General features: G+C 38.0%; 2 protein-coding genes across 2 annotated transcripts; both read left to right on the top strand.

Annotated features, from left to right (window-relative positions):
* The first annotated feature begins 1,083 nt into the window (after positions 1-1,083).
* Positions 1,084-5,479, top strand: LOC139936362 (uncharacterized). The gene is made up of 2 exons (XM_071931206.1): positions 1,084-1,960; positions 4,611-5,479. Exons 1-2 carry the CDS (start codon positions 1,285-1,287, stop codon positions 4,748-4,750), a joined length of 816 nt encoding a protein of 271 aa, XP_071787307.1. The 5' UTR covers positions 1,084-1,284; the 3' UTR covers positions 4,751-5,479.
* Positions 5,480-6,592: 1,113 nt separating this feature from the next.
* Positions 6,593-22,153, top strand: LOC139936269 (sec1 family domain-containing protein 1-like). Its single transcript, XM_071931094.1, has 20 exons — positions 6,593-6,639; positions 9,215-9,374; positions 9,860-9,950; positions 10,381-10,503; positions 10,766-10,853; positions 11,381-11,526; positions 11,784-11,869; positions 12,903-13,002; positions 13,410-13,546; positions 14,231-14,321; positions 14,630-14,703; positions 15,201-15,282; positions 15,748-15,912; positions 16,745-16,824; positions 17,868-18,006; positions 18,174-18,227; positions 18,650-18,702; positions 19,540-19,642; positions 20,050-20,133; positions 20,736-22,153. The coding sequence occupies exons 1-20, from the start codon at positions 6,600-6,602 to the stop codon at positions 20,763-20,765; spliced, it is 1,926 nt and encodes a 641-aa protein (XP_071787195.1). The 5' UTR covers positions 6,593-6,599; the 3' UTR covers positions 20,766-22,153.
* The last annotated feature ends 32 nt before the right edge of the window (positions 22,154-22,185 follow it).

Genomic DNA, 22,185 nt, shown 5'->3' with positions numbered 1-22,185 from the left:
CCAGATAAACCATAAACTACAGGCGTAAATATTATTAGAATCCGAGTTATAATCGCATGACATTGATGTCAACTCAGTGTTTAGGCACAAAATTCTGACTGAGTCTTCAAGACTGTCCGACTCTTCAAACAGTCGCGCCTGTTTGGCACAATACTTGTTCATGTGTCATGATAAACTTTGATCGTATGATTTTTCTATTTAATCACTCGATTCTACTGAACGCGAGTTCTCAGTCAGTATGCAAGGTTCGTTGGGGGAAGTGGTGAAAGTTGTATTCTCCAATTGTTGTGGATATAATAATAAAGCATGCACAAGACTGCACCAGATGGTTCTCACAAAAAAGTAAAATGGCAAGACCAATCGGTCTTCCTTCCAAAAATCACCTTTCTATATGACTTAATTTTGTCTCATTTATTATGATGCAAACTCGCAACGACTCGTCCCACCGAATACTACATTCTGCCGTTTAGACATTTCGCATTAGCTGAAAAAGATTGCCATAATATGTTTATATTATAGGCATAAGCCTAAGATTTTTGGCCTTATACAGAAAAGTATATGATTTTTAGAACTATTTTTGGAGGTAGCATATAAACAGTTCTGCTATACAATTGTGAGTGCAATGTTTTCCCAGATTCAACTATTTTCTTTTAAATGTTATTTACATAATGTTTACTACAGTGGTTACAAAGTGCAATGGGATCCTACCACACTTTGACTTTGACCTATAGACTTCGTGTACGAGTAACAAGAACAGCTCAATTGACAATGGTGGAAAGAAATAGACTAATATGGTATGAAAAAATGGATATGTGCTAAAAAATATTTGACTGAAAGCCTTCGCAGAAGTCTCCGTTTACCCACCAACAATAGAACCGTGAGTCACAGATGACTGGGCGGTCTCCCCAGGTAGTTTTACTAATTCTCGCTTGACTGAGCACAGTCACAATGCAACGCACAATACAAGGTAAGTCATTGTGGCGTAACAATGGGTGGTGTTTGTGTTGAGTTTGAAAAATGCACCTCCGGGCAGTGTGACGTCGAAGTGAAAGGACATAAACAAACCATAATCGCAGGAGAACTTTAATCTAGGCCTATGATTCATAGCAAGGCTTCACAGCATGCAGGTATCATAACATATTTCTGTGGTGTATAGCCGAACGGGATCTAAAACTTGTCTGATTCATCTACATGTAAAAAGACCAGTTACAAACACTCCGGAATTTCTTTTCTAAGGACAATACTCTGAGTGTATGCGGTGACTGGCGGAATTAAAAGATTACGATGAATACCGTCCGAAATCCTTCAACGTTTTCTCCTGAAAATCATTCCTCGACTGCTGAGAGAGGAACCGACTTCCGTCATCAGCATCCCATCATGGATTGTCAAGGACCAAGCTTTGAACAGGATATACTGGATACTATAAGTGAATTACCAGAGCATTGTGAGAACACGGGAAGTGTTGTCATTAAGACTGATCATGAAGAGGATACTCCACCTTTAAATCTACACGAAAGTGAGGATACCGAAAGTGACAGTTTGGGAACCAAGTCGGTTTCAACATCTCAGCAGAACTGCTGTGAAATGCCATTACCCAAGTGCAATGAGGAGGGATCCAACTCAACAAAATCTATCCCAGCAACTACTCTTCAGTCGTTATCATCTTCAACATCACCATCCCCTTGTCACCATCTTAAATCTGACCAGGAGGATGCTCTTTCAGCCGACGAAGGGATCCAAACTTCTCCACCCTTCGAGAGGGATGACTCATGGGACCATCAAGAAGATCTTGACGGGGAAACACCTACCACGACGAGGCGGAGACGCTACTCGATGTCCTCGGCAATGGTGCACAGACCGAGACGTCTTGCCAATGGTGATGGGGAAGAAGACGTTATTTTACGGTCACCGAATAAGTCATGGCTCGCCGATGAATTAAAGTCTAGGCGATCGAGATATCGTAAGTATAAATAAAGTGTTTTGAGTGTCGTGATCTTTTTTTTTTTTTCGTTTTTGTGTGTGGCTACTTTAATACAACTGTCATGTTGTGTCACAATAAAAATACGCATCTGGATGCCGAAGGAATTTCATGCCAAAGCGCCTCTTCCGGCAAGCTGGCATATTATTTGTGTGTGTAAATTTACACAGAAAACACCCATTGTCATTCAAATTTACATTTCTTATAATAACATACACTCAAACATTCTGAGAAGACCTTGGCCCATAAGGAATGTATGTAAAAGCCAAAATATATTGACTTATAATGGAATGCAGGGCCACTTCCAAAGCCAAGTGGTTCACAAGTTTGTTTACACAGAGTAGCACTATGTTGATGGCACAAACACATCATAAAGTTAATTCTTCGATGCTTACTTCATATATATAAATTATAGCACATCAGTTTGTGATTATAATAATATTATGCTTATTGTCCTGCCCTAAAATTTAATACAAAATTGTAAGTAAAAAAAAAACCATTTCAAAGTACAAAATCAAAGTCCTTTGAAGTTGTTTGTTTGAAAATAATGTAAGCTATAGAAGTGTTGCAGACCCATCAATTTTCATGGCACTTTTTACGATCACTGAAATTTTTACAATTTCCGTGTTATTGATTTCCCCCATTTGAGAGGGGAGCAACGAGTTTTTGTGTCCACATGGAATTTTCTTTTTTTATCGGTGGAGTGTTTGGTTTGTTTGGCTGTTACATGAAACTTATTTGGTTGTTTCGGTGTCGATTAATATTCTGTATCAGCAATCGTGGCTATTCCGGATTACCTTTTAAGATGGAATGTGTTAAAGAGGAAGAGAGGTTTTTAAAATTCCTAAATAAACACAAAACACGCTACAAAACGCGTTTCATAACAGATGAAAGACATCTGGACCGCACCGTGCTTCATGTTTGTAAAAGTTTAAGTTTAGGCCTAACCCTTTTATAGACTTTAAAGTTTTAAGGGAACACAGAGTTTAGCTTTTCATATTTGGAAAGGATTTATCAGACAAACTTTCGGAAAATGATTGTAATAAATAATGTACAACCTATGAGGCAGAACGAACTTTATACGTGTGGTTTGTTGATGGTGAACTGAATACCAAAATAAACGAAAATATTTGTGAACAAGATAATTGGCACTTGTAGGCTACTTTACACAACGAATTCAATAATTGGGCCCACAGCCCGTCCCTTTTTTCTGCAATATTGATACTGTGTATATTCAAAAATAAAGTCTGGTGATTTTTATTGAATTGAAAGAATAGGGCCTATACAGCCCATCCCTTTATCTGCAATACCGTGATAGTCGAAAACAAAGTCAGGTGATTTTATACTTTTTTTACGCAAACAAAATAAAATAATAATATGTCACTGTCAGTCTAGAATCAAGGTAAAGTTTGAGTCACACAACCCATTTAAAGGAACACGTTGCCTTGGATCGGACGAGTTGGTCAAAACAAAAGCGTTTGTAACCGTTTTTTATAAAATGCATATGGTTGGAAAGATGTTTTTTAAAAGTAGAATACAATGATCCACACAAGTTTGCCTCGAAATTGCGTGGTTTTCCCTCTACTGTGCGAACTAACATGGTCGGCCATTTATGGGAGTCAAAATTTTGACCCCCATAAATGGCCGACGTGTTAGTCGACGAGGTAAAAGGAAAACCACGTAATTTCGAGGCATGTTTGTGTGGATCATTGTATTCTACTTTTACAACATCTTTCTACCCATATGCATTTTATAAAAAACGGTTACAAACGCTTTTCAAAGACCAACTCGACCGATCCAAGGCAACGTGTTCCTTTAATCCTCCCTTGTTATTTCAAGAGTCCATTGAATTACATCTGTAGCTTGTTGTACGAGATAAAGGCAACGGTGTTCTGAGTCATTTCAGGGCACTTCCTGAGTATTCCACCCGTCAAAATCTTACACTGATCCCCATCTTGACATTAATTTCAAAGGGCGTGTGACACAAGAAAGTGTACTTCTATTTCGTATGACAGTTCAACAACAATACATCTAGTTGGCCAGAAACTACACCCCTGAGAAATTCCAGGGATTTTGATTGGAGCAACAGTCATCGAGCTATTTTTAACCAGCGTTTGAAGTTTAGCAAGTTATAGGCAGCAGGTTGCCTCTTTCATGGAATAAACACATCAGTCAGTTAATTAATACGCCATTTAGAAATCAACATTATTTACAAAAGTGTGACGGCACCTGTACTGGCCTTTTGGCGTTTTAATAATGTCCAATAGTGAAAAGCTATGATGTGTTAATCGATTTATGAGAAAAAAATATGCCCTCTATCCAGAAAATAAATAGCCCTGTTCTACACAACAATTACAACAAATTGGTATGCCAGTGTCAACCACCAGCCTCGTCAAAGTTTGGCTACCATTAGACTTTCGGCTGCTGCTAAGCTTTGCATTGGATAATTATTAGTTTATAGGCTAATTGCCGTAAATTGCAATAAAGATCATTCTTTATTTCGTCCTCGTGACATTTTGCTCAGGTTTCTCTTTATTTTGTGCACCGCTCGTTTCCGAATAGTGCTGTAAACTCATTTGCGTCTCGGAAAATAACTTGCATTTTTGTTTTTTTCGTCTCCCTATTTCTACAGGTCCGAAAAGTTGTTCCCTGCCCCATGTGGAGTGGTTGAAGCAGAGGACCGAGACAGCTCTAGACCGCAGTGCCGAGATGCAGCGCCGTACGGCAGAACTCCTACGGAGCGCCAAGGCCATACGAGAGCAAGACGTGTGATGTGGTCAAGTCAACCAGTCAGCCACCGGGTCACCAAACACAATTATTTGTAACCGTATAAACTTCAAAACAGTAAAAATGAAGAAGAAAAACGACAACAACTTTGACACCAAAACAGTATTCTGATTAAGACTTTCAATTCCAGTCTTTTCAATTTAAAACAAAGTCTTTGTCGGAATTTAAGTGGCTCTACTTTTGAATTAATGTCAATTTCAACCATTGGAGAAAGTGTTCATTTTGTTGGCCCTTCACCTTTATTTTACATATAAAAAGTTCAGTTTATATTTCCATTTTGGGGGGGTTATGGGGGCCATTCAAAGCTATACTTGCTGTCAGTTCCACTCGTTCGATTTCATAATTTTTCGTCACTCTTGTCTGAATGAAACTTCTGAAGTGTCCAAAAGTATAATTTATTCGCATGATCATAAAGACGGAGGCTATGAATAAATAGTTTAAAAATATGGACAACTAAATTTTTTGGAAAATATTTCAACCATTGATGCAAAATATTAATCTTTAGGCCTGCCCACAAGTCCAACCTCCAATGCCGATGTTTGTGCTTAGAATTAAAATGATTGATCGATTGACAGGGCACTCACATCTCAGTGTTCGCCCGATTTTATAAAACGGATAAAGCAATACTGAGGTAATTGTGTAAATTTGTAATAACATTTTACCTGTAAATAAATCAAGTGCACAATTAAAACTTTATTTTGTGTCAACAAGTGATTTGTGTCTCGTTTGCTTTGCTCTGGTCGGTTTCTTGTTTATTTATTAATGTTAATTCTCAAGAGTATATAGGCTAAGAATAGGGGCGAGCTGTGTACACAGTCGTCAAAGCATAGGCGATCCATCACGCAAACTTTTTTGGAAAACTATGAGGCCTATCATTTAAGTGGACATGGGTGAACATTTTTGGGTAAAACCCAAATAGTCACGCAGTGATTGGAAATTCTAATACACAAGCTCACCGGCGGTACGGTCCGTGTACCTCCATGGTTCCACAGAGTAGGTGAAAGGCAGGGGCAGAAACCACTGAGGCTACCTGTGTGACTTGTTGTTTGACTTTTTATTGGAGGGGGTAGTCGCATGCAATTATGTCCTCTATGCAATATTATCCGGAGAACATTATTGCATATGCAATAATGTCCGCAATTGTATCCGCCCAGACACATTTGCATATGCAGTTGTGTCCGCCCCTGTGCAAAACCGTCCTTGCAGTAAATTAAACGCCCTTGGTCGACGGAACACGTTCGCCATTTTTTTTTCAAGCTAAGTGCATGTCATGAATGACATGGGAAATGATCGGCCGTTGGGTATTCCTGCAATCATAAAACACCGTATTCATGCTGCATATTATACTTAGGTTCAGTGCATGCACGCTCGCTTACGCGCGCACATACATGTACATGTACATGTCCACCGGTTTTTGCATAGTCCCGGACACGATTGCATATGCAAAAGTGTCCGGAGCGGCTAGGATTGCATGGCGGACACAATTGCATCTGACAGGGGCACCATGAGCATTACAAGAAGCATTAATGAGGTAGCCGGCTGACATGCTGATTGCCTTTTCATGCGGTTTTATCGAGTCGTCCACAAAAGATGAGTCAACTGCAAAACACGTACTTTTAAAATTCTTGCATAATTATTACTGTTAGGTAATTCCCCCGAACCAGTAGGTTTGGTGATAAACGTTTCTATAAATAGAACAGAACGCTACGTGGCTGATGAGGGCGCTATAACATTTTAAGGTTGAGTCTGGTGCTATAATATAGAGCAAAGAATGCGTTATTTTATTGATGGCAAATCACGTCTCCAGACAACAGACTGTAAAAAAAAAATCAACATGGCGGCTGCCAGTAGCACCATCCGTGACAAACAGATTGGTAAATCATTTTATTCCAAATTCCTTTTTGCTTATGAACCTTAAACATTATTTTAAAGATATTTAAGTATTTAGTATTATACTTGACATGCTCTATATTGCTATATCTAGAGACACTCAAGGCAAATTACCAGTAACTTGGGCGCCGGCGATGTGTACTCTCCCTCGCCGAGTCCGATGTCCGATTTTTTCGAATTATTTGAGTTTGACATCTGCGGTCGCGACCTCCGCTGATGTCAACATTTCTGGAAAAAACAGCGCCCCAGTTAGGGGGTCTAGAGGCAGTCAGTAGTTTAGTTACCACCTCCCTAGAACTTAATTTGACAACAATTAAAAAAAAAATACACCAGTAAATGGAATTGGATCACCTTTTCATTACCGACAATAGCGAGTCTGTCAAAATGGCAGTTTTGTAAAACGTATCTGTTTGTGTGTGAAAAGTAGCTGTGAATAACTCGCCAATTGATAACGTTAACCTTGTCCAAATCAAACAAGGATTCAGTTTTCCAGAAGAATAAAGATAACAGAATCCATAGAAAACAAAATATCTTGGGAAAAGCTGCAGTAAAATTGTGAAAAATTAAGTTTACTTTTGCGTTTTTGGGACCAGATATTGACGCGTCTAAATTTCTGAACGTCCATTTTGTCGACTGCCACAAGAAGTATATTTTCAAGAATACTAGAGGGTGCTCTTTCTTTCGAGATAATGTGAGAAACCAAAGTACATGATGTAGAATTTTGTCAGCTTTCCAACGGTACTATTTTGAAACAACTCACGTAAATAAAAATGGAATTTCTGCCCAGTTTTTCGAACACATGAAATACGGACATATTATGACGATTTTTCTCCTGAAAATGCGTCAAAATATCATACTTATAGGTCATTACAGTTCTTTGACAGAACTCTATTTGAAAGATTATACTCTGAACTGGGTGTCTATGCACTTTTTTTTGTTTTATTAACTATCGCAAACAATCGCAAAGCAAATTTATAGAGAAGGTTCTTTAAAAAAATCCTCAAAATCGGGTCAATGGTTGAACACAGCGCGGCACTCTGCGCACTCACACACATAGCCTTGGTTCCAAGACCATTGGTGTTGCGCGGTCACACAGCCAACGTTCGATCTATGCACGCACGGCAAAAACTGTACACGCTTGTAACGAATGAACGTAGAGGGCGCACTGTTTCTCTGATTTCCGAATCCCACCAAGACTATCCGACACACCGTGTCTGCGCAAATTGCCATTTCAGTTGTCGTGTCCCCTGACTTAAAAACGGCTTATCAGCAAGCGTTGTCGCGTGAGTGTGGACACCAGTCTTTGACAGATTGCGCAATTCGCTGATGCACAAAAACCAGACCGGCTAAGAAACAATGGCCGGCAGTGTCCGCGCCCCGGGATTTATTGGTTTCAATAATTCAGAATCGGAAAGGTTAAAAAAAAATTACGTTCTGATGGCCTTTTTTTAAATCTTAATTCCATTGTTTGAGGTTACATACATGTTTTAAATGAGGATTCGTTTTAATCTTGACTTTTGTTACTATTTGTTTAATAAGATAGAAAGGAAAAAAAGAAAACAAAATTATAATAATAATAAGTTTTTCGTGCGGAATTTGTAAACATTATTTAGCAATGTTTATTTTAACTTTCAAAATGAAAAAGGGCTTAAAAACTTGAGTCATAATAAACAGAGAAGTAAACAAAATTACTCTAATGAATTGATACTATTTTTAATAAAACACTTGGTAACTATGTTTACAAAAAAAATTACCACACAAATTTCTAATATTAGCAATTGTTTATTGGCATAAAGTGCAGTTTTCAAAGGCCAAGGTAGCGGTTAATTGTGCAGCTTTATGTCTTAGAAACTGACTTGCTTGAATCTTCAAGACTTGAGGTACCTGAAATGGAAAAAAAAGGAGATATATTCACGCTTCAAGTTCATGTATTTTAATTTGTTTACCTTTTTAAAACATGTAATTACGCTAAAAAATATGTAAACAAGACACAATTATCACCTATTTTCCCATTGATGTGAATACCGAGATCAATTTTGTCAAATTTGTTATGTCTGATATGCTCTAATGAATAAATCAGGAGCAGTTTCCACACTCTTTTAATCAGTAAGAAATTGACAGACTCAAAACGCCCTCTGCCGTGTTTAAAATGAGCATAGCTTCTTCATTATACAAGCTATTGAAATAAAATAAACACTATTGGTTTGCTCTTGCCGTCCTCTTTCCAATGGTATAAAACTTGTTGACGTTTTGTGAAAAAAGGCAAATTTTGCCGGACTCCCTACCGACAATCACAATTATGACATTGTCATAGGAGTAACTCCATAAGCCTATTTACATTCAGTGTTACTCCCAAAACAATCGACCAGTAAACAGAGAGTAGCTATCTGTGTGTGGCGTCAGAGTAAGGGAAAATGGGGTCAATAGAAAATCGCCCATCCGGTAACCCTTCCATCCTCACGACCGTCGTGGAGGAAGGAGGGCCACAAATTTTCAACTAGTTTTTGTTAACCATCCCATAAACATTTAAATTTGTATATACATTTGTTTTGTCCACAGCTTCATTGAAGCGTATGCTGAACCTGAATGCACCGATAACAAAGAGCAGCCTTAACGAACCAGTATGGAAGATACTGGTATACGATCGCTTTGGACAGGACATTATTTCTCCAATTCTGTCCGTCAGAGAACTCAGAGATATGGGTGTCACTTTGCATTTGTAAGTTTGGACATCATGAAAAAGCAGACCTTGAACTTCTGTGAGGCCAGTGAAAGTCTATTTATCATCAGCCAATCTCTGATAAATTGTTAGGGAAAGTTTTTTTTTAATTTTCCTGTGGGCTCAAAATGATGCTTCAATGAATGCATGTTCGTTCATGTATAGAAGCAATTAGAGATTTTGGAAAATAGAGGTTTTTCACTGAAAACAGTTAGTCATATTAACACCCAATAAGATAAGAAATGCTTGGTTAAATGGCAAACAAGGTTTGTTTGGCTTGTGATGTACACTGTATTCAGTAGATTTTGGTGCAGTCAGATTAGTGCTTTTTTATAATGTAAATTTTAATGTAAGTATTTTTGGGGCAAATTTCATGCCAAGTAGCTCTGAACAACCAACTGACTCAACCAGGAAAAACAAATACAGTTCAAGATTCTAAAAACAAACATTGAAACCATTTACTGATGCATTTGTGTTATTTTCAGACTACTCCATTCAGATCGTGACCCCATTCCTGATGTTCCAGCTGTATATTTTGTTCTTCCAACCGAAGAGAACGTTCAACGGATATGCAGGGTATGTTACTTTCATTTCAGGGGACTGATTTATTTATTCATTTAAAGATTTATGTGTGAATGTCTTGTTTGTAAGAAAGCCTACAGTTTGATACTTGTCGGGAGTTCAGAGTTTACTCACCTTCAAAAGTCAACATTTGAACACCACTTCATTTTGTCAAATATATTTAATATTCAAATGAGAAACACATTGTCCTTTCATAAGTTTACTGGCCCAGTGATACAATCACTGGCTTTGGGCCTCAGTCCAGTGTAAAATTAGAGGCCTGACTAAAAGTTTTCGCACCAGAAAATTATAGCTTTCAGAATCTTATCAGCTACCGGACTGATTGGACTCCCCTTTTTGGTCCACTCCTCTTGCAATCCATCTAGTTTGACTGAGTGACTTCATGTACATGCATGCTTATTTGATTTGTCAATTTCATTTCCAGGATTGTCAGAGCCAGTTGTATGAATCTTATTATCTGAATTTCATCTCGGCCATCTCGAGGCAGCTTCTGGAAGACTTGGCCGGTGCTGCACTACAAGCTAATAATGTATCACAGATATCTAAAGTAAGTATTCAACAGAGTCATACAAATATAAATTTGTGACAATAGCTGCTGAAGTCACAGCCTCCTACCTTTTTTAAATTGTAATTCTTAAAAGAAACATTCCAGAATCTTTTTATTAGTATTAGACATCTGAGTAATTTATTCACTCCCTTAACTCAAACACTCCCAAATCTTCCCAGATTATATCCAGGATGTTGTTTGATGTGTTTGTGCTGTTATTTATTGAATCACGTGTAACAAAGTCTTCATGTACAATGTCCAGGTTTTTGATCAGTACGTCAACTTCATCTCTATGGAAGATTTCTTCTTCACAGTCAGACATCAGAACAGAGATGCCATCTCATACTACAGTGAGTATCCCTCAAATCACTGGGATGATAGATTAGTGAAAACTGAGGAATGAAAAAAATTACCATATATTTTGATAGATTATCAAATGATGCAACTGCTTTGTTAGAGATACCAACAAGATTACTAAAGGGGAAAACATAATAACTTTGTTTTTGAAGGTATTCACAACTGCAACATTGGAATGCACAACTTCATTTGGTTCCACAACTCCAAAACTAATGTGGAACTAAACTCTAGAAGTGTGAATGTTAAAATGTCACCCAATTGACCTGAACTGCTCTGGCAAACTACTTTCGCCTCCTAATCTCCTGTATTCCGACAAATCACAAATATATCCCCAAAGAACTAAGTGAAAATACAAATTAATTTATTTTTACAAATTATGTTCTTGTGTACACAAACTTATTTTCAATACTGTAGATTGAATACCAGTTCTTGTTGCACAGTGCAAACCTGGAAAAGGCAAATTCTCTCAAAACTCTTAAAAATAAGGAGAAGTCAAGTTTGTTCTGTTGATTTTCTTTAGGTATGAATAATGCCTGTGTAAAGGACACAGAGATGGAAGCCATTATGGACACCATTACATCAAGTCTCTTCTCTGTTTGTGTCACTCTGGGCACTGTGCCGATTATCAGATGTCCAAAGGGAAATGCGGCCGAGATGGTGGCTGAGGTAAGATTTTGTTTTACTCATCTTGGAAATTGATTTAAGAACTTTTTCTTCACAACGATGTAAAACCAACCACTTGAAACAATTGAAGTGGTAGGATTTGTTTATATTGGTTTTGATTTTTGATTTAAAAAGCTCTGTATTTTTATGATGCAGGCAAAATTCTTCTTAACTCTAAACTTTTGTTTTTGCTGATGTTTTTGTAAAGCTGTTTTTTGAAAATTGTTTAAGAGTTTCTTTGTTGTTTGTTTTTAAATCAGAAACTTGACAAAAAACTTCGGGAGAACCTGCGAGATTCTCGAAACAGCCTCTTCACAACGGACTCCATGCAGTCAGGACAATTCAGGTGAATTCCTGAGCATTCTTCATACTGTTTGTCTGTTTGTTTAGAAGATCTTCCAATAAAGGGAACTCAACAGACTTCCACAAAGGGATGTAAACTCCAAGCTGGCAACAGCCAAACTATCTGAATACAAATATCGGTTTAACGTCTATGAATATTACTGGGAGACTTTCCAACGCTAAGCTAAGCTGATTTCACAATGACTAGACTAGATTATGTATTGTAGTCTACAGTTACTGAATCACAATTTCCTTATTTGTGCAAGGGGAGACTTTCTGGGACGATAGGTGGCAGCAGACTTACCGGGTAAATTTCCATTGTTTACGTAGTTCTGAGCATGCGCATAATTCTGAGAACAATAGCTTTACCCAGTAAGTCTGCTGCCACCTATCGTCCCAGAAAGTCTCCCCTTGCACAAATAAGGAAATTGTGATTCAGTAACTGTAGACTACAATACATAATCTAGTCTAGTCATTGTGAAATCAGCTTAGCTTGTTAGGATTCGAACCCACAGACTTGTGATTGTAAGTTATGCAGTCTAACCGCTAGACCACTGTGACATCAGTGATATTACCTCGGAATGCCAACAAACATACAGGGAATATAATTGTCAAGATAGTTTTAAAGGCAGTGGACACTATTGGTAATTGTCAAAGAATAGCCTTCACAGTTGGTGTATATCAACATATGCATAAAACAACAAACCTGTGAAAATTTGAGCTCAATCGGTCATCGAGGTTGCGAGATAATGAAAGAAAAATAACACTTGTCAAACGAAGTTGTGTGCCTTTAGATGGTTGATTTAGAGACCTCAAGTTCTAAATCTGAGGTCTCAAAATCAAATTCATGGAAAATTACTTCTTTCTCGAAAACTATGGCACTTCAGAGGGAGCCGTTTCTCACAATGTTTTATACCATCAACCTCTCCCCATTACTCGCCACCAAGAAAGGTTTTATGCCAATAATTATTTTGAGTAATTACCAATAGTGTCTACTGCCTTTAAAGCAAATGTTGTTATGTTACTTCTATCCACAGTTTCCAGCGACCATTGTTAGTGATTCTTGATCGAAACTTGGATCTAGCAACTCCACTTCATCACACCTGGACCTACCAAGCTTTGGCACATGATGTTCTGGTATGTCTCTATCCAGGTCTTCTCATATTGTGTATTATAATTCTGAATTATTCTTCCCCAAAGGACATAACCTCTAAAAAATTTCAAAAATGCCACCACCTCTTGAAATGAACTATTTTCACTTAGTTACATTTACACATGAGTAAACAATTGAATGGCTTCCAACCCATCTCAGCTCCCTTGGTATACAGCCTGTGCTGTCAAGTTTGTAGTGCACAAAGCTAACTCAAATCCCAAGAACCATCTCTGCCCTCACAGGTACCCAATTACTCCTTGGAGAAAAGAAGCAATTATAGTTAAGTGTCTTGTGCAATGACACAAGTGTCATGACCAGGATTCGAACCCACCTCCTAATGATATAAATGATGAAGATTAAATTCCTCCCCTCTTTGTCACCTTTACAATAGGATCTGCAGCTGAACCGAGTCGTGATCGAGGAGACCGTAGATGTAGGTCACTCCACCACGGGGTCACGACCCAAGAAGAAAACCAAGTCGTACGACTTATCATGTCAAGATAGATTCTGGTCATCGCAGAAAGGAAAGTGAGTAACAGGATCAACATGTCAACTTTAATCATTGTTGGGGTGTGGTGAAGAAGCTCATAGTTCATAGCTTTTTACTTTGTATTTACTTTGTTTATTATAGATGATGTCATGCCCCAAAACAGCAAACAAAGAAAAAGTGATAAACAACACTTGAGGAATTCTCATCATCGGACCACAATAATGGTTAAAGGAACACGTTGCCTTGGATCGGACGAGTTGGTCAAAACAAAAGCGTTTGTAACCGTTTTTTTATAAAACGCATATGGTTGGAAAGATGTTTTAAAAGTAGAATACAATGATCCACACAAGTTTGCCTCGAAATTGCGTGGTTTTCCTTCTACTGTGCGAACTAACATGGTCGGCCATTTATGGGAGTCAAAATTTTGACCCCCATAAATGGCCGACGTGTTAGTCGACAAGGTAAAAGGAAAACCACGCAATTTCGAGGTATGTTTGTGTGGATCATTGTATTCTACTTTTACAACATCTTTCTACCCATATGCATTTTATAAAAAACGGTTACAAACGCTTTTCAAAGACCAACTCGACCGATCCAAGGCAACGTGTTCCTTTAAAAGATCCTTTTTGTATTTAATAAGTGTGTGAAACAATGCAAGACTGAATCCATGCAAGCAGAGATGACTTTAACAATGTTGTTTTTTATTTAAAAATATTCTTCAGTCCCTTCCCAGAGGTAGCAGAGGCGGTACAGAGCGAGTTAGAAACTTACAGAGCATCTGAAGATGAAGTCAAGAAACTCAAAGCAGCCATGGTAAGTCCATCTTGTCTTCAAATAATGTCAACAGTATGGCCCACAGTTTAGTACTAAAGACCCACCTTGTCTACAAATCTTGGAGAGTGTTCTTCTTATTTGTTATCTGTTAGTGTTCCTTTTAGTTAGAGTGGTCATGTATCTTTTGTCACACTCCAGAATATCCACTTTTCATCAGTTTGAACACTCGCCCCAGAAAGCTCATGTTTCTGTTTAAAAAAAAATTAAGACATGGGGTTGTTTATGGGGTAAATAGATTAATTAACTACAGTGTGTTGAAAAGACTGTTTGTTTCTTCTTAACCCTAGGGCCTTGAAGGAGAAGATGAGGGCGCTATCAGTATGTTATCTGACACGACGGCTAAACTCACATCAGCTGTTAGGTAAGTCAAAGTCAATACAAGATTGATTCTATTGACCCCTTGCATGCGTATCACACGCGGCAACCAATGCCACGCTCACCATGTTGGTGGGCAGTTAGGTTTACGTGTATTAACGCCGCGTCGCCTAAAATGCTCACTTTACTGCATAACGCGCAGCATAGAGTTATATATAAAAACCGCGCAGTGAAATTGCCCACCAGTATGGCGCATTCAAGATTTTTCTGCTGATGACGTCAGTTGAAATGGGTCAATATGGAGAAAAGAAAAGTATCAATGAGCTTAAGACACCCAAAAGTAGAGGTACAGGTTTGAAGGTTATCTGAGATGGCTGAGTAAGATTGAGATCGCAATGTCAATCAGCAATATCTGCAGTTCTTTGTAAGCATTTCTGTGTCATCTTTGTCTTCCGGAAATTTACCGGCAACTTGGAGGCGACCACTTTTTATTTAATTGTTTATTTATTTAATTGTTCACTTTCTTGTTGTTTTTGTTCTTAGTTCGTTACCAGAGCTACTTCAGAAGAAGAAAACCATTGACATGCATACCAACGTGGCTACTGCACTCTTAGACCAAATCAAGGTATAACAACACATCACCCACAAAGCATCATTTTAAAACAAAACATGCAACTACTTTTAAGTTATCAAATAATAAACCATAAGGGAACCTGGCTTTATAAATTCTAAATGATTTGGGTTGAACAAAGAAAAGATGACTAGAGTGGGATTTGAACTAACAACCTCCGGATTAATGTGCCAGCACTCTACCAACTGAGCTATCTATCTAGCCCTATGTTGGAAGTCTCCCTACTTTGTCAAACCATACAACTGTCAGCTGCAACTGTTAGCTGTATAATACAACCAAAATGGGATGAAACCTCTTTAGTGCTGAAAATGCTATTCCCAAAAGCTTCTTGAAATCTTTTAGGGTTATACAAATGTTGCAAGACCACCATTAAAAAAAAACTCCTAAAATGTGGATCCTAGTTTCAGACCTATTTCTTAGCAATGACTTTCATCCCTTATTTCTCCTTGTACGGCCCAGGCACGTAAACTGGACGTCTACTTTGAGTTGGAAGAGAAACTGATGAGTAAACAATCTCTGGATAAATCCCTGATGGATGTTATAACGGACCCGGATGCAGGATCACCAGAGGACAAGATGAGACTGTTTGTCATCTTCTTCATCTGTACGCCCACCATGAGTGATGTAAGTGGGTTTATCATCCTTGGTTTGTAAATAATAAAACGAGAATCAATACAAGGTTCTCCTCATGCACAAGCTAGCATATCGGGCTGATACACGCATTGTGTGCTGATACGAGCAAAAACCCATAACAAAAATTGATTATAATTTGTAAAAATTGTATTTCTTATTTAGGAAAAAAAAAGTCAATAGAAAACCATATAGAATGCTCCCAGAGTGCACAGTAGGACTGTTAAAACCAAGATAAACACAAAGTAGAAAAAACATTCCGAGGACCTTGTTTCAATTCAGCATGCTTCTGCCAAACATCAACAAATTTGGGTCCAAAATACCCCTCAGTTTTGAAAAATCTTGCGGAGAACCATGCAACCAAGTAAATAATAATACAGGAGTCTTATATAGCACATGCATCTACAATAAGGCACTCAAGGTATTTGACCAAACAGGAACATAAAAGTTTTTTACTTTGTTTAATCATGATACCTTGGAGGTCCTCTTTAACAGTGTCATCTTCCAAATACAAGAATAACAATGATGCATAATTCAATGGTAAACCAGACTATTTTGTTTGCTCATGTGTATACACTTCCCATAAGACTGCTAAGTATTGATTGCTTACAAAACAAATCTCACAAAGCTACCCATTAAACAGAGACATTGCCAGAAGGGCAGTAAAATTTGAGCTTCAACTCGGGCCGCTGGTAATGTTTCACACGAAGTTTGATCTTGGATGCAAACCCTGCACTCACCCTCAGAGGAACGTATCTACCCACACATGAACCCTGGGGCAAAGAGTCACGTTTCTGTATCTTCTCTTTATTTGTTTTTTTTCCAGGCGGAGTTCGACCAATATTCAGTTGCCTTGGAGTCTGCAGGATGTAATTTAGCTCCGCTACGCTACGTCAAGAGATGGAAGTAAGTAGCTTCCAATTGTAGCTTGTGACGAGGCGGCCAAATTTTATATGCAATGTTAAATGTTGTAACAAAGAATCGGTCAGTAACTGCACACAATTGTTTGTGCTCGGCAAATTTGCATGCTTGATCAGTTTGGTGAAATCGGACCCAGGCCTCAGGAGGCAGACAGTGTTATTAAATGCTCCTCTGTAAATTCACTGTTTGTAAACACAGTTATATTCTTATTAGGCAGCAATGTCAAAGACAGCATTCGATATCGTTATTTTTTTCTCAGCTAAATTGATTTACTGAAAGGAATGGCCTCCGCTGCAATAGAGCGATTTAATGTGCATGGTGTGAATATAGAAAATCCTGTAACATGTTATAGTTTTCATTGTATAAGCTACCAGGAATACAAGCTGTGGCACTTAAAAACACTGGACACTAATTGGTAATTGTCAAAGACCAGTCTTCTCACTTGGTGTGTCTCAACATATGCATAAAATAACAAACCTGTGAAAATTTGAATCAATTGGTCGTCGAAGTTGCAAGATAATAATGAAAAAACCCTTGTCACACGAAGTTGTGTGCTTTCAGATGCTTGATTTTGAGACCTCAAATTATAAATCTGAGGTCTCAAAATCAAATTCGTGGAAAATTACTTTTTTCTCAAAAACTACATTACTTCAGAGGTAGCCGTTTCTCACAATGTTTTATTCCACCAACCTCTCCCCATTACTCGTAATCAAGAAAGGTTTTATGCTAATAATTATTTTGAGTAATTACCAATAGTGTCCACTGCCTTTAAAAAATATAGTAATAAACATTACAATAAGATTCACTTGTTGATGTATTCTTGCACCACTAAAGCCAAATTTTAAGCAGTAGCACTGTCCACATTGGTGTTTTACAGAAGCAATGTGAAGTCAGGATTGCTTGTTAGTTCTGTTTTCTATATGTAGAAATATTTTTTTAAGGAAAGTGAGATTTTAAGAAAACTAAGTCTTGAGTCATTGATATTTTGAGTCGCTGATATTTCAAACTTGTCCATTGTTTTGATGCAGACACTACACTAAGATGACAACAGCACCTAGTCAGTACGGAGGAGGAGGTACTAAGACCATCAGTATGTTCTCTAAACTAATGAGTACTGGCTCACAGTTTGTTATGGAAGGAGTCAAAAACTTTGTTGTCAAGAAACATGTAAGTCAAGAGCTTTTTTTTTTAAATTTCATTTATCACTTCGATAGTTGAATACAATTAGACATCGCTTTACAGAAGACATGTCAATTTGTGCGTGTAAAACAACTTGAAAAACAAAAAAGAAAATGAAAATTGTATTGTTTTTTATTCATGTGTACTTCCTGCAGAATTTACCAGCAACCAGAATCGTGGACGCTTTGATGGAAGTCAAAAGCAACCAGGTAAGGTTAACCTGATAGCTTGGATTATTAAACCTTTACTAGTTACCTAACTGGGGGATCAATTGTCCTGCAGAATAGGGCCTAATTTCATGAAGCATGTAAGTATAAAAACATGTGAAGCGTTCAAGAACACCGGTCAAGAACAGACTTGGATCATACCCGCCCAAATGTGTATCCCCATAGCCCTACTTAAGCTCCACCACCACCACCACCACCTGTTGTCCAGAATTCTCTTGAAGACAAGTAGAGTAAACTGATTGAAATGTCGAGACCACACCTGCTCTTTTTAGAGCCAACACAAAAGATTTACACAAGAGATTTACACAAGAGATTTACACATGCTTATACCTGCAAGTTTACTATTTATTTATAGTTTCTTCATATAAAACTTACATTACTCTCTTTTATCTGATGCTGATTAGGAAACGGACGATTATCGCTACTTTGATCCCAAACTGCTGAGAGTTACTGACAGGTATTGTTTACTTTATTATCTGAACATCAATTTTAAAATAATAATAATAATAATAATGATCATAGTGGCTTCTTAATAATGTGCTCAAATCTGTCGCCCATTATAACACGCATGGTGCTCCAACTTTATTATCCCTGGTCACAGGGCCATTTAATTCATTCCCTAAACCATTTCATCTCCCTGGGGAGTATACAGCATGTGCTGCCAAAAATGTAGGGTACCAAGATAACTCAACCAAGTGTAAGTGAAACTGATGATAAACTTGTAACACCAAAGCACTCAGAGCCTGCCAGCTCGGGTCGTGAGGCAACAACAACTGCCCCCGCATCTGTAACCACTGAAACAAATTTCTAACATTGGACAAACCCATGGTCACAACGTCTCGAGCCGAGTTTGGCCCGAGTAGTGTCAACTATATAACCACAAGAACCATCTCTGCCCTCACTGGTGCCCATGTACTACCGTGTGACACTGTGTGAAGAGAAGCAATTATAGTTGCTCAAGGACACAAGTGTCATGGCTGAGATTCGAACCCACATCCTGATGACTGAGCCACCAGAACTTGAATCCAATTCACTTGACTGCTTGGCCACAACAACTTTAACAATCGCTATTAAAAAATCCAGTCTGATAGAAATTTAATGGTGAAAAATACCGTCACTTGAAATGTTGCCATCTTTGATCAATTTAAGTCAGAGTCGGATTTTATTTCTCTTGCAAAAATGTGCTTTAAAACACATTTTTGTATTTTATTTTCAATAAAATGTGCTGGAGCTAGTAGAAGAACCCATTATCAGCTCTGATTGATAATAACTACTTTTCCTTATTGTTTTCCAGTTCTGCCATCCCTAGGAACAAGATGCCATTCCAAGACGCCATTGTGTTTGTCGTTGGTGGCGGCAATTACATCGAATACCAGAATCTCAATGACTATGTCAAGGTAGTTATGTTTTTTATTCCCTGAGGTTTGTCACTTGATTGCAATGAATTTAACAGTTAGGATGGTTTACAAGGTGATCTGGCGCAATCTGCTCCCAACCACGCTAGAAACACAGATAAGTGTTTCTCTTGATGACAAATGAACTGGGTTTACTTTATGTGCATAACACAACACACAGGATGTACAGCTTTTTGTCCCATCCAAACAACGCAGCAATAATGGTTTAATGTTTTGGTTGAGGATACAAGTGTCAAGACTGGGACTCAAACCCACACTCTGCTGATCAGTGAACCACCAACATGCAATGGTGTTACCGTGTTCACAACTGGTCCCAATTTTGATGAGTCAATATCAGTCACCATTATTCGCTCTCCATAAAAAATATCTTGACTGTTTTCTCTTGGCAGAGTAAATCCAGTACAGCTGGGTCCGGCAAGAGAATTACGTACGGATGCAGTGAATTATTCAATGCTGACCAATTCTTGAAACAGGTAACATATATTATTCTGCAGTAGTTTCCTTTAGTTTCCTACTACTAATTATAATAAAAACAAGTCTTTACTACGGGTGTCTCAAAGCGCTTATCATTATTTATTTCTAGACAGGTTTTTAAAAAGTTTTTGAACTGTGAGACCCACTTGTGTAACACCTTATAAGGGTTTACAAGGTGCTGCGGAGCATTCAGCAGCCACTGCCAGAAACACTGGGGCAAACCCCTTCTCTTAGCGACACAAATAACTTGGTTCTTGTAAATGCATTACACAACAACACATGGGACATCCAGCGTTACATCCCATCTGAAGGACGAAGCAATGATGGTTAAGTTTCCTAACGCAAGCGTCAAGAAGGGGTCTCGAACCCACACTCTGCTGATCAGAAACACGACTTGAGTTGCTCTTGACCTCTCGGCCATGAGACACCATCATGAAACCAACCAATAGTTCTAGAATTCTTCGATGAATTTGCATATTCAAATTTATGCGGTAATTATACCATAAGTTGTGGTTATAAAAACCAACCATTGGTTTGAGAATTCTTTGATGCATTTGCATTTTCAAATCCTAATATTGTTTCATTCTTCTCATTTTTGCAGTTAACACATCTTGGGGAGGAGAGCGTCTGATGACGAATCCTACACATGTACAGCATTGACCCCTAATCAACCTTTATAAAACTGCACATTATTATCTATCTGCTGTAAAGAGAGTATTAATTTAACTTGAGTGACGGAACTTTTGAAAAATATCTCATCACTTCAAAGAAACTGAGTTTAGTTTTTCCTAAGACCCTGACAACCATCTATAATTCACTAGACTAATGCTGACTGCAGATTGTTAATTGCATTGGGCTCCTTACCGGTTACGCGTTGATGAAAGACATTCTAAAGCCTGGTTCGTACTTCCTGCGAATGCCTCGAGCGAAGCGAGTTTTTCTGCGTCACAAAGGGAAATGGAGTGCGTACCGATTGTTGCGTCACCCAAATTTGCTTTGCATTTGCTTTACTTGCAGGCAGTTGCTAGTAAATGAGTGATGGAATCAACAATACAAATCTATAGTGAAGGAGCTTTCTCATCCCAAACTCCTTTTGCTTATGTTTAAGCAAATGGTTGGGCTCAAGTTAGCACAACTGTTATTCTCAACTGAACTTCTAAAACTTTGTTATGTTGGTAAAGGTTTTATTATTTTATTTGAAAAGTATAAAACATTGGTCATGTAGATTATGTATAAAAGCCAATTTACATCGAGATTCAAGAGTAGAGTAGAGTACAAACAATAGAAATACTGACTTTCAGAATTATCTTCAAGCAAATTGAGTCTTTGAAGTCGAAACAAGAGTGTGATATAAACCTAAAATTGCCAGTCACAGAGTATACATGTGACATTGTATTTTGACTGGTAACTTTCTCTGGGAAGCAACATTTTGTTGTCTACTTTTTTTTGGCTTAAGCAGCTCTATGGAATTAGGCCCAACTCATTTCCTCTTCTTCAGAAAACTTACAAATGCAGTGCAAAGTTTGATGTGCTTGCCATTTCCTCTGTTTGCAGTAAAACATAATGCATCTCTGCAAATACTGTTTCTTGTATCATGTAATGGGCCTAATTTCATAAAGCCTGCAAGCACAATAACTTGCTAAGCACTGAAAAATATTGCTTTACAGAAACTGGTTTCCAGCCAAAATTCCATAAAGTTTACATTGTTGCCCAACAGGTGCCCAAGTCATGTTTTGCTGAGCAACGAAATTTGTCAAGTAGTATTTTCTGCTTAACAGCTTTATGACATTGGGCCCAGATGAGAGCAGTTTGACAGCTGTGGTCATCAAGAATACAAAATGGCTGCTGCTATGTGTATACACTCACTGTATTCTGATTGTAAAGGACATTGGCTGATTATAAATCTAGTTTTCTGTACCATGTTCATGTTCATACATGGGCGGTTATGACTAACTACGTTTTAATATGATTGTACCTGTCCTATGAAGATAATAAATTTATTGTAAAAACACAAATCAAGTATGTTTTCCCTTTATTCTGTTATTTAAAGA

The sequence above is a fragment of the Asterias amurensis genome, chromosome 1, assembly GCF_032118995.1.
Source record: "Asterias amurensis chromosome 1, ASM3211899v1".
NCBI lineage: Eukaryota > Metazoa > Echinodermata > Asteroidea > Forcipulatida > Asteriidae > Asterias > Asterias amurensis.
This window is presented reverse-complemented; position numbering and strand designations above follow the sequence as displayed.